This window comes from Microcaecilia unicolor, unplaced genomic scaffold (genome assembly GCF_901765095.1).
Source record: "Microcaecilia unicolor unplaced genomic scaffold, aMicUni1.1, whole genome shotgun sequence".
NCBI classification, from domain to species: Eukaryota; Metazoa; Chordata; class Amphibia; order Gymnophiona; family Siphonopidae; genus Microcaecilia; species Microcaecilia unicolor.
This window is the reverse complement of record NW_021963576.1, coordinates 3066-16618: the sequence shown is the minus strand read 5'-3', so window position 1 is coordinate 16618 and position 13553 is coordinate 3066. Positions and strand designations below refer to the sequence as shown.

The 13553-nt window shown below is 45.3% G+C and overlaps 1 protein-coding gene across 1 annotated transcript in view; it reads left to right on the top strand.

Moving 5' to 3' along the window:
- The window catches only part of LOC115459452 (protein furry homolog), a gene marked incomplete at its 3' end in the record, with an annotated part of 60852 nt that extends 52009 nt beyond the window's left edge, over nt 1–8843 (top strand). Inside the window, exons 14-15 of the mRNA XM_030189273.1 lie at nt 3736–3918; nt 8682–8843. Of these exons, the coding sequence (XP_030045133.1) occupies nt 3736–3918; nt 8682–8843 (345 nt within the window). The remainder of the gene's footprint in view (nt 1–3735; nt 3919–8681) is intronic.
- Between the last annotated feature and the right edge of the window lie 4710 nt (nt 8844–13553).

Genomic DNA, 13553 nt, shown 5'->3' with positions numbered 1-13553 from the left:
GGCGTATAGATTTAGGTGTAGAGGACCAGATTCTATAACTATGTGCATAAATTTCAGAACACTCACAAAATGCCCATTTTCTTTCCCGTAACCATGCCTCTATTTGTCTGTGCTCTTTAGAAGTTAGGTGCAATGCGTTACAGAATATGCTTAGTGAATTGTGTGCATAAATTGTAATTATTGCCAATTAGTGCTTATTATTGCTTAAGTGCTGTATCAACGCTAATCAGCTTGTTAAGCCAATTAAGTTATGTGCGCTGTTAAGTTATATGCACTGTTATAGAATCGGCTTGGGTTTCGGCATGGATCTCTAGGCGCTTTATATAGAATCCAGGGATTAGCACTCATTTTTTTTGTTGTTGCTCAAATGTGGTCACCATTTATAGAATTGAGGGGCCCTTTTACTAAGCCGCGAAAGCATCTACGAGCGAGCTAAAATGGAGTTACTGCCCGGCTACCGCGTGGCTTTTGCAGTAATTTCTTTTTTGGTGTGCATCCGATAACGTGCATCTGAAAAATAATTTACGGATGTCGGTATCGGACGTGCGCCAAGAGGCATTTTGTTTACGTAGGTCATTACTGCCCGGTTACCGCGTGAATCTTTACCGCAAGGTCAGTGGCTGGCGGTAAGGTCACAGACCCAAAATGAATGCACGGCAATTTTGTTTTTGCCACACATCAATTTTCGGCAAATATATAAAAAAGGCCTTTTTTTACAGGCGCGCTGAAAAATGGATTGGCGCATGCCCTAAACCTGCTCCTACACTACCGCAAGCCCTTTTTCAGCGCACCTTAGTAAAAAGACCCCTTAGTGCTAAACGTTTAAACAATTGTAAAGTATTTTGAAGGGGTCCCGTTTTTTCTGGACACCGTGTATAGGCTAGGTCCCCACCTTTACACGCATGTTAGGCATGTAAATGTTTAGAATAATATCACACAACAATTTTTCTCTCTTTGAACAAAGGCAAAATTTGTACTTCAAATAGACTTTAGTTCTGTGAAGTGCATCAGACTTAAACTTTAAAAATATGAAAAGGAAAAAGCCTCTGAAACCCAACCTCCAGCCCAAATAGTTATCTTTAATGACACAAGTTGGAAGAAATCATGGGTTCCTTATCTTCACTGGCATAAAAAACCTTTTCATTTCTTGTAGTGCAAAAGATGCTAAATCTTCACAGAACTGACTATGGATCCAGAAAAAGTGTGAAGAAAATAATAAACTCAATTTTAAACTTAGCTTCAACTTTCAAATGCAGGGAAAATATCGTGTGCAGATGATCGGTCCAGCACACCGACTGTGGCCAGAGTTTTGCTATACAGAGGCTTTTTCCTTTTCATATTTTTAAAGTTTAAAGTCTGATGCACTTCACAGAACTAAAGTACAAATTTTGCCTTTGTTCAAAGAGAGAAAAATTGTTGTGTGATATTGATACTCTCTCCTCCTTGTTGAAATGTTTAGAATAATGCAGTGTACGTGCACATAATTGCACAGATGAAAATAATTCTGGTTAAGTACTATTCTGCAAATGTTAATTTAACTTACATTGTGCATGTTTGTAAGGGGGGGGGGTGTACCATGGTGCAGAGCATTGGTAGGACATAAGCGGAGCTTCCACTTATATGCAGTGCACTTTTTCTAGCTAAAAAGGTGCCGGTACTCAAATGCCAGGCCACCCTTCAAGGGTGAGGTGATCACTGAGGGACCCACCCCATAATAACCAGGCCCCTTGCAACCAGTTACAGAATCTATGACAAGGCAGAATTGGTGTGTAGAGCCTGAGCTCTTTCATTAAAACTTGGGGTCCATGGGTCAATTTTAGCAGACAGTGGAAAAGGTGCCAGTACTCAGTACCCCCAAGTACCCCCTCAAAAAGAGCCCTGCTTATATGCCTAACTTACAGGATACAGTAATCAATAGAAATCAAACAAAATAAAACATGGAAAAGAAAATAAGATGATACCTTTTTTATTGGACATAACTTAATACATTTCTTGATTAGCTTTCGAAGGTTGCCCTTCTTCGTCAGATCGGAAATAAGCAAATGTGCTAGCTAACACATTTCCGATCTGACGAAGAAGGGCAACCTTCGAAAGCTAATCAAGAAATGTATTAAGTTATGTCCAATAAAAAGGTATCATCTTATTTTCTTTTCCATGTTTTATTTTGTTTGATTTCTATTGATAACCTTAAGAGTGGACTAGCATGGCTACCACACTCCTCTACTTAGGATACAGTAAGAAATGGACATTCCTGTCGCACTTAGGCATATAAACTTAGGCCAGCTGTATGGCTGGGGCTTAAATGCTGGCGCCTAGATGTGAGATGCATCGATACTGGGTTACACTAGTATTCTGTAATGGAACCCAGGCACCTACTGTGTGTTCTCGGGGCTCCTAAATTGGAGATGCTAGTTATAGAAGTGCCCCCAGGGGGGTAATTCTGTAAGAAGCCATCTGGTTTTAGATGGTAAGCACATGCATAAATGCTGGTATTTTGGTCATTTATGGGCATAACTGATCTCTTATAAGGTACGGATTAGCGAGAAAGTAGACACAAGTTTCATGGTGCATGCTTGCTTTGTGGGCATGCACAGAGACAGGGTTTGGGTGGAACACAGGCAGAATCTGCACTTGTGTGTAGATGATAAAATTCTTTCTTTTATACACGTGTACGTGTGGATAGTACAAATTAATATTTACACCAGCCTTCAAGCTGGGACACATGTTCTTTAATACCTGTACTAGTACTTTATACAGTGAAGTAGGTGCTTCATTATAAAGTCACTCTCATAGTGTACAAATAGGCCTGGATTCAGGAAATGGTGCCGAAAGTTAGGTGCCAGGAAAACTTCCAGCTTGGCACTATTCTATAAAGGACGCTCTGGGCTGAGTGCTCTTTATAGAGCAGCACTTAGGGGCCCTTTTACTAAGCTGTGGTAAAAAGTGGCCTGCATGTGAAATTGGCGCATAACGGGTCATTTTTTACTATGGTGGATAGAAAGATCTTTTTTAAATGGGGCAGTAAATGGTTGTATGCTAATACTAAAAGTAGCGCACAGCTATTTACTGCGTCAGCCCTTACTGACACCTATTTACTTGACAGTAAGGGCCCCCTGTGGTAGAAAATAGAAAATTATTTTCTACTGTGGGACTTGGCGTGTGCCAACTTCAGAATTACACCGGATACTTGTGCTACCCCAGCAGTAGTCTCGATTTGGTGCCTGCTCCCCTACTGCAGCTTAGTAAAAGGGCCCTTTAGTGAGTATTCTGCGCTGAACTTAGAGTGAAAGCACTTAAACCAGCTGAAACCTGGTGTAAATCCTGGCACCAAATTCTGTAACACTGGATGTAATTCTTTGAAACGCCCCTGACCCGCTTATGCCACTCCCATAGCTTTGTCCCCTTTTGGGTTGTACACAAAAGGATTTGAGCCAATTAACCTCAGTAATTGCTTGGTAACAGCCTGTTAATAGCTTGCTAACTAATTTATTTGCGTGCAGACCTCAGGATCGTTTGCAAATTTGGGCACCATTTACAGAATCCAGGGGATAATCCATTTTGTGTGTGTGTGTATATATATATATATATATTTTAATGGTTATACCTGTGTCGAACATATAACTGCTTTCTGAGTATTGATCTGTGTGCATAGAAAATACATTCAGATTTTGCAGCAGCGCAGATTGTTTGAAAATTAACCCATTTTCCTTTGTTTCATTTTCCTTTTTCCTTCAGAGTATCCACTGGAGAGAAGCCTTGAACATTTTAAAGCTGGTGGTTTCACGATCTGCTAGCTTGGTCTTGCCTGCCTACCAGCAACATGCCGATTTGTCCAAACTGGAAATCAGTCGGATCTGGAACAGTGCTTCCAAGGAGCTACCAGGGAAAACACTGGAGTTTCACTTTGACATTTCTGAGGTATTTGAACCATTACCATAAACTTTTATTAGTAAATATTTGAGCCCTATTTTAAGAGTTTTTTGGCATGAACGTAGAATTGAAAGAAACAAGGGAACCTCTTTTTCTTTCCTTTTTTTTCTTCTTTCCAACCCAGTGGAATGTTGTAAAGAAATTATGCATAATGAGTTGTAAATGTCTGTTAGTCCAAGGAGAAAAATAACAGCCCAAGAATGAGATGGGACCAAATTTGGCATGGGGCAAAATCAGGGAAACGACACATTAAGTTTGAAAATGGAGATCTTGGACTAGAAGTTCTAGAGAAATAAAATCCCCAAAATTGGCCCAGTGCATTTCTATAAGAGACTGAGGGGGTCTTTTACTAAGGCACGCTCACGTTTTTAGCGCGTGCTAAAATTGGGCAAACGCTAAACATTAGAGATGCCCATAGGAATGCATTGGCATCTCTAACGTTTAGCGTGCGCTCTATTTTAGCGTGTGCTAAAAACATCAGCGCGCCTTAGTAAAAGTGGGTCTGAATTCCAGCACCTGCATAGAAACATTGATACACTGAAAAATAGCTGTTAGGGAATTTCTGCTTTCATACTGCCCCTTCCCACTTCTAGTGACAGACACATTCACACTCACTTTCACAGTTGGAAATATTTCATAAGGCAAGCACTGTGTGCTTTCCCAACCATGTATTCCACCTCCCACTCCTACACCCCTGTCCCTGCTGAGCTAGCTCTTATGGGCCAGTACTCAGAACCTGTATTTTTTTTAGGGTATATTTATCTCTCCCAATATGGTGGTTCACCCACCAATACCTAGGAAGAAATAAATCACTCAAGGCTGCATCAGTTAGGAATTTATTTAGATACCTTATTTCTTATCAAGTAATTGTACAATTAGCAGATCAGTGTTATCTCACTGGGAGTACAGAATATTGCTACACAAAATTACCTCTATATCCGAGACTCCAAAGAATATACATATAACATGTACAATTAGTTGTTTATGGGAATACAGTACCACAGCTACACATAGGTGATCTCTGTGTCTGAGTCTCTAATGTTTTATTTACCAGCCAAAGCCAATTAATAGATATAAAAGACTCAAGGCTACTTATGAGAAAGCAATAGGATTATTTGCCAATTCAGATACAACTGATTGGTTTCTCATGAGACAGAGCAGCCCTGCTTGCACAAAGGTACTGGCTGTAACTGTCTCTCTCCAAAGAAATAGGAAGCACACTCCTTTTTATATGCCCATTTAGGATACAGACAAAATGACAGTAACACACCTTATTGGATATAATATACTAGCCATTAAGCCCGTTAAAATGGGCGAGTTTTTTGTTGTTCTAAATTTAATAATTCTCACCTCCATCCATCCATGTCCACCAACCCTCCTCTGTCCCCTGCCCTCCCCAGATATCCAGCAAACCTTCTCTCCCCTGCCCTCCCCCCATGCTCAGCAACCCTCCTCTCTCCCCTGCCCTCCCCCCATGTCCAGCAACCCTCCTCTTTCCCTTGGCCTCCCCCCCGTCCACCAACCCTGCTGTCTCCCCTGCCCTCCCTCCATGTCCAGCAACCCTCCTCTTTCCGTTGGCCAACCCTGCTGTCTCCCCTGCCCTCCCCCAATGTCCAGCAACCCTCCTCTCTCCCCTGCCCTCCCCCCATGTCCAGCAACCCTCCTCTTTCCCTTGGCCTCCCCCCCGTCCACCAACCCTCCTCTCTCCCCTGCCCTCCCTCCATGTCCAGCAACCCTCCTCTTTCCCTTGGCCTCCCCCGGTCCACCAACCCTGCTCTCTCCCCTGCCCTCCCCCCATGTCCAGCTACCATCCTCACCGCCGCTCCCTCCCCCCTCCGTGCCTCCAAAACTGAACACCATACTCCAAGTGGGGCTTCACCAATGACTTTTAGAGGGTCATCAACATCTCCTTTCTTCTGCTGGTTATACCCCTCTCTATGCAGCCTAGCATCCTTCTGGCCATGGCCGCCACCTTGTTGCATTGCTTCTTCACCTTCAGATCCTCGGACACCATCACCCCAAGGTCTCTCTCCTGAGTCGAGCTTACTAATCTCTCCCCTCCTATTTAGTATCTCTCGTTTGGGTTTCTGCACCCCAAGTGCAACTTTGAATAAGCAAATTTCAAGCTTCTCCTAATGACCTTCAAATGCACTCAATCTGCAGCCCCCCATTACCTCTCTTCCCTCCTCTCCCCCTATGTCCCCACCCGTAACCTCCGCTCTCAGGACAAATCACTCCTATCTGTACCCTTCTCCACCACCGCTAACTCCAGACTCCGCCCCTTCTGCCTCGCATCACCTTATGCCTGGACAGACTCCCCGAGCCCATACACCATGCGCCCTCCCTACCATCTTCAAGTCCTTACTCAAAGCCCATCTCTTCTCCCTTGCTTTTGGCGCCTAACCACCTTCCCCATTCATGATACCTACACTGACTACATAGCTTGTTACCTTTAGATTGTAAGCTCTCTTGAGCAGGGACTGTCCTTCCCCATGCTTTAACTTGTACAGCGCTGCGTAACCCTTGTAGCTCTATAGAAATGCTAAGTAGTAGTAGTAGTAGTAGTAGTTTGAGTTTCTGCACCCCAAGTGCAACTTTGAATAAGCAAATTTAATTACCTCACTAGTTATTCCCATCTGTAAGCTAGCATTCTGTAAAGTGCACTCTGTGCAGTGAATCCTTTATAGAATACTAGCTTAGCAAATGTTTTGTACCTAACTTTGGGCAAAGGCTAGTATAAATGCTCGTGCCCAACTCATGGCAGTTGGGTGCACAAGTGCAGGTATTCTATAGCATCATGCCTAATTTCTGGGAATGCCCCTCACCCACCCATGCTCCCTTTGCAGTTGCATGCTATGAGATTTAGGCATGCATGTTATAAAATAGGCTGCGTGTAACTCCTAAATATCTGTTCCCCAATATTCAGCCAGCGGCGGTAAGCATTTTTTAAAATGCTTACTGTCGCCGGCTGAATTAGCCCCCTATATTCAGTGCTGGGTCGTGTCTAGGCACAGGCACTGAATATTGGCAACTAAGTGTGAGTGGGCAGCAGGGGCGTATCTGAACTGCGGCGGTAGGGGGGGCCAGGGCCAGAGTGAGGGGGCACATTATAGCCCCCCCCCGCCGCCGCCGCCGCCATTGCCGATCCCCCTCCCCCCAGCTGCTGCCATTGCCAACCCTCCCCCTCCATTGCTCGCCTACCTTCACTGGCGGGGGACCCCAACCCCCGCCAGCCGAGGTCCGCGTCCTCCTGCCGCTGCCGGCTGCCTTTAAAAGAATTCCGTCAGCTAGCGGGGGACCCCCAACCCCCGCCAGCCAAGCCGAGGTCCTTTCATTTTTCCACTGAAGCTGGCGCCGACGAAAGTTTCTTTTGAGTCTGACGTCGCTGCACGTTGTACGTGCAGGACGTCAGACTCAGAAACAGCTGTTTCTGAGTCTGACGTCCTGCACGTACAACGTGCAGCGACGTCAGACTCAAAAGAAACTTTCGTCGGCGCCAGCTTCAGTGGAAAAATGAAAGGACCTCGGCTTGGCTGGCGGGAGTTGGGGGTCCCCCGCCAGCTGACGGAATTCTTTAAAGGCAGCCGGCAGCGGCAGGAGGACGCGGACCTCGGCTGGCGGGGGTTGGGGTCCCCCGCCAGCGAAGGTAGGCGAGCAACGGAGGGGGAGGGTTGGCAGCGGTAGGGGGGTCCAGGGCGAAATCTGTGGGGGCCCAGGCCCCTGAGGCCCCACGCAGATACGCCCCTGGTGGGCAGGCTGCCAGAGCTTATGCGGGCTCAGCCAATATTCAGCAATCCCACATAAGAGAATTATGTGCACCCCGGCTGAATATTGGCTGGGTCTCACATAGAGGCATATTTTCAAAGCACTTAGACTTACAAAGTTCTATAGTAACCTATAGAACTTTGTAAGTCTAAGTACTTTGAAAATGAACCCCATTGCTTTCGCAGCAGCTCACGGTATTTTATGTAGTATCATGAGAGGTTGAGGCAGCCATTTTGAAAGGCAGCTGAGAGGGGGCTGCACTCCTGCCCCCAAAGACCCCCACTAGACCACCAGGGAGACAGGTAGGCCCAGGGGGACCTCCCTAGACATCGGGATGAGATAGGGGTGGGGGAGTTTATTTATGGGGAAGGAGGGGACAGGAACATGGTGGGGGGGTAGAAGAGAGGCCAGGAGGGGGATCGGGAAGACATTCATATAAATAAATAAAAATTTAAAAGTTACGCAGGTGCCGTTCTGATTTTAAGTGCCGGCACCCACATAATTTGGGCCTAATTAAGTTGTCCTAAATTAGTCCACTTAGCTATGCATGTGCTGGCACTGAATATTGCCAGCAAACGTATAACCCCAAGCTCCTCCTCAATTACACCCCCAGCGCCCTCCCTGACCTGCCCATTTTTTGGTTTGGTGGTCTATGGGGATTTTCAGCAGCACTGTCTGGTTAAGTGCCACTGAATATCTCCAGTTGGGTGGCAGGAAGCAATTTATGCGAGCAGGAGAGGCTTCTACCTGCTTAAATATCTTTGAATATGGGCCCCCTGGTATTTAGGTGCAAACACTTAGGCTAGCCACAGAGCCAGTGCCCAACTTATGTCCACATATCTAAGCAATTACAACAGTATTCTATAAAGGAAAAAGCCACTTACTCTCCTTTGTAGAATAAGCTCCTACTGGGTGCCCACTGGACATCTTAGAAGTGCTGTCATTATATTAGATTGTAAAGTAAACTGATTTTTCTTTCATCAAAGACTCCAATCATTGGAAGAAGATATGATGACCTACACACTGCTACAGGCCGGGATGGCAAACCCAGAATAATGTCTGTCACTCGAAGCACATCCTCAACTTCGTCTGGTTCCAATTCCAATGTCCTGGTTCCTGTCAGCTGGAAAAGGCCTCAGTCTTCTCAGGTAGAATTCACAAATTTGACAACAAGGGAGCTTTCTTCATCCCAATTGAATTCTTTAGGCAGTGTTTAGTAAGATAATAATTGATGGTATAGCTAAGACAGTAATGCACTGAAGCTTGCAAATAATTGATTTGAAACTCCAAAATCACAGTTTCACACTACCTGTGTATATTATAGGATACAAGAATCCGTTGTCACCCACAGTACAATGCAAATCTTTCAGCATCTAAAGTGGAGAAAAAAAAGGGATTCAGTAACGCCACCCAGCCAGCCCAAGATAATCAGACTATAAGGCATGGGCCCGGCGCAGCATCATCTAACCCCCCAAAATCTCCACACTGTCAAATGTCCAAAAATATAAAAAATGGACTTAAAAAATCTTGAGGGTAGACAATGAATATATCCCTGTATCAAAAAAAATTGAGATTGCAGAGTATATCTATCTCAAAGAATATATTAATGTTTTCTGCTTTACAATATGCTACTATGGAGAAGCTACAGATTACTTAACTTGACTCCCAATATAATGGTGTCGCACACACGATCTGTAGCTGAATCGTAACCCAGCAGGGAAGTCCCCGTTTCGCTATCGCTGCTTCAGGGGTTTAACATGCTTGTAAAGACTCCAAACCTGTTCTCGTCTGCTCACACTCAAAGACATCTACACACTCCCATGTCTCATGTGCTGTACTCCGAAGACGAGCCTGTAACTGACTCACGCCTTCAATTTATTCATTAGTAACATAAAGCTCCACCTTGCCTGTGAGCCGATCTGAGAATATCAAAAGAAGCCACATCATCATTTGAGCCAACCAATCCCACAAGAGTATTTGTATACTGGGCAGTCTTCAATCAATTTTAAAAAATGCAGCCCATTCCACTTTAATGTTTAATCCATCCGGTTCCATAGTATTGAAGTAAAAGACAGCTAAGACAGTGCCATATCTGTGAGAGTTTTGTTCCCAGTGAGGCCCTCATGCAAGTTCAGTTAAAGTTACATTAAATAACTTGCCTACTGATTGTAACTGACCTTGGATTTGGAAAAGGCAATCTAAATTGCAATATTCATTTTCACTTTGGACCAATTAGTTTGTGGTGTATGAGAGATGTTACAGGTGGGCCCTGAAGGGACTTGCAAGTGGCTGCCCCAGGTGATAGAAAAGCGTTTTCAGGTGAGGTTTCCTTTCCCACCCCTCAACCTCAGCATGGGCAGATCACTTTAATTAGACTTTCAGAAGAGGAGGAAGGGGTGCGAAGAGGAAATGTTAAATTTCCATCACTAAAATACATATCATTGAATCATAGAATGTATTAAATACAATAGTTAAATTACAATCAAGTTTCAGTTAACTAACTTGTTTGCATTGCATTTGAAACTGGTATGAATCCACTTTAAGTGTATTCTCTGACGTTGGAGGAATGGCGGGCGGAGTTCGGGGCTGTACCGGGGGATTTTTTTCTCGTGGTTTCAGTTGCGGCACTATATCAGGTCGCTTACGACTGCTTCCCTGACCCAGGAGGTTTTGGAGAGGTTGCTTACTTTCTTTGCCCTGGACGCGCAATCGGCAGTCCCCCTTAAATATTTTCATTTGTGTTTGAGGGAACAACTGGGGGAGGTGGACTATGCGAAGGTAGCTGATCAGTGGAATAGGGAGTTGTCACTTCGCCTTCAGGGTGAAAATGTGAAGACTTATATTCTGAATATTCCTAAACTAACTGAGAGCGTGATGCTGAGGGAAACTATAAGTTTGTAATGCAAGTGTATATTTCACCGCATAGAGCTATGAGAGCAACCATGCGTGACCATGATAAGTGTGCCAAGTGCGGCCACTCCACAGCAGACCTTGGCCATATGTTTTGGCACTGTCCGTCTGTTTTGCAGTTTTGGAAGTGGATGTGTGGCCATGTTTCGGCTCTCTGGGGAGTCGCATGGAAGGCTCATGCATTGCAATTATTTGATCACTTTCACCTCTCTTTGCAGAAGGTCCAGGGTCTAAAACCTTTTTTGAAACGGTCAGTCCTCATGGGCAAAAAGGTAATTCTCCAGCACTGGATAGGAGTGGAGCCGCCTACTTCTCAGCAGTGGTGGTCTAGGATGATCCATTTGTGTGTGTTGGAATGCAGAGGGGTCAGAGATCTAGCCTCGAACAAGGGAGAAGCATATTGTCAGAGGTGGTCACCATTTTGAGACTCTTTAACCCCAGTAGCACGCAGTAGAATCTTGAATTCGTAAGGGTATATCAAGGAGCATGTGGGGGGATGGGGGAGGGGTAAGGGGGGTGGCGTTATGTTGGTTTCAAGTGACTGCCTGGCAGAGGTGTGGTAGGTGTGCCGAGGGCTAAGAGAGTCAAGGCCCGTGGTGCCATGTTTTGTAGAGGTGACCAAGGATATGTGTAACATGCCTCTATGTATCTTGTTGTTGCCTTTTTGTTATGTACCTGTTAATTATTTGGAAAAGTTACTACTACTACTACTATTTAACATTTCTAAAGTGTTACCAGGGTTGCGCAGCGCTGTACAATTAACAAAGAAGGACAGTCCCTGCTCAATGGAGCTTACAATCTAAAGTGCAGTCAATCAAGATTGAGGCAGTCTAGATTTCCTGGATAGAGGTACAATGGTTAAGTGCCGAAAGCGACATTGAAGAGGTGGGCTTTGAGCAAGGATTTGAAGATGGGTAGGGAGGGGGCTTGGCGTATGGGCTCAGGGAGTTTATTCCAAGCATAGGGTGAGGCGAGGCAGAAAGGGCGGAGTCTGGAGTTGGCGGTGGTGGAGAAGGGTACTGAGAGGAGGGATTTGTCCTGTGAGTGGAGGTTACGGGTAGGAGTGTAAGGGGAGATGAGGGTAGAGAGGTAGTGAGGGGCTGCAGATTGAGTGCATTTGTAGGTTAGTAGGAGAAGCTTGAACTGTATACGGTACCTGATCGGAAGCCAGTGAAGTGACTTGAGGAGAGGGGTGATATGAGCATATCGGTCTAGGTGGAAGATAAGATGTGCAGCAGAGTTCTGAACTGATTGAAAGGGTTAAGTGGGAGTTAACTGATTGACAGATGGTTAAGTGGGAGGCCAGTGAGGAGTAGCTTGCAGTAGTCAAGGCGAGAGGTAATGAGAGAGTGGATGAGAGTTCGGGTGATGTGCTCAGAGAGGAAAGGGCAAATTTTGCTGATGTTATAGAGAAAGAAGTGACAGGTCTTGGCTGTCTGCTGGATATGGGCAGAGAAGGAGAGGGAGGAGTCGAAGATGACTCCGAGGTTGCGGGCAGATGAGACGGGGAGGATGAGGGTGTTATCGACTGAAATAGAGAGTGGAGGGAGAGGAGAAGTGAGTTTGGGTGGAAAGACAATGAGCTCGGTCTTGGTCATGTTCAGTTTCAGGTAGCGGTTGGACATCCAGGCAGTAATGTCAGATAAGCAGGCCGATACTTTGGCCTGGGTTTCCGAAGTGATGTCTGGTGTGGAGAGATAAAGCTGGGTGTCATCAGCATAAAGATGATATTGGAAACCATGAGATGAGATCAGCGAGCCCAGGGAAGAGGTGGAGATTGAAAAAAGAAGGGGTCCAAGGACAGATCCCTGAGGAACTCCAACAGAGAGCGGGATGGGGTGGAGGAAGATCCATGAGAATGTACTGTGAAGGTACGGTGGGAGAGATAAGAGGAGAACCAGGAGAGGACAGAGCCCTGGAACCCAAATGACGATAGTGTAGCAAGAAGTAAATTATGATTGACAGTGTCAAAAGCGGCGGATAGGTCGAGGAGGATGAGGATGGAGTAGTGACCTTTGAATTTGGCAAGGAACAGGTCATTACAGACTTTAGTGAGTGCTGTTTCTGTCAAGTGTAGAGGGCGAAAACCGGATTGAAGCGGATTGAGAGTGGCATGAGAGGAGAGAAAATCAAGGCAGCAGCTGTGAACGGCGCGTTCAAGTATCTTGGAGAGGAAGGGTAGGAGGGAGATGGGGCAGTAGTTGGAAGGGCAGATAGGGTCTAGTGATGGTTTTTTGAGGAGTGGTGTGACTACAGCATGCTTGAAGGAGTCAGGGACGGGGGAAGGGGATGGGTAGCATTTGTTCTTAACAGCATATTTGGATTGTATACTGAGTTGCAGTTTTGGATATTGTATTGGACTTGCTTATGTGAAATAATAAACATATATTTAAAAAAAAAAAAAAAAAAAAGAAGGAGTCAGGGACAGTTGCAGTGGGAGAGATGGTGTTTAGTAAGTTAGTGGGGATGGGATCAGAGGAACAGGTGGTGCATTTCGAGGAGGAAAGAAGGTGGGCGGTTTCCTCCTCGGTAATATCAGGAAAAGAGGAGAAGGAGGCCTGGGTTGGTTGGTTGGTTGAGGGAGTGGGTTAAAGGGTGAAGAGGTGGCTTGGTAGTGAATTCGAGATTGATCTTCTGCACCTTGTTACAGAAGTAGTCAGCCAGTGATTGAGGAGAGAGAGAGGGGGGGGTGGGAGCGGAGGGCACTTTGAGGAGGGAGTTAAGGGTGGCGAAGAGACAACAAGGGTTGGAGCCGAGAGAATTAGTCAATTGGGTGTAATAGTCCTGTTTGGCAAGGAATAGGGAGGACTGGAAGGAGGGTAGCATGAATTTGTAATGAATGAGGTCGCTATGGGTACGAGATTTCCTCCAGATAACTCAGTTATTGTCATGGGATAGAAGGAAATTGCAGCATGGAATAAGTTCAATAGCATTTACTATTAAGCATT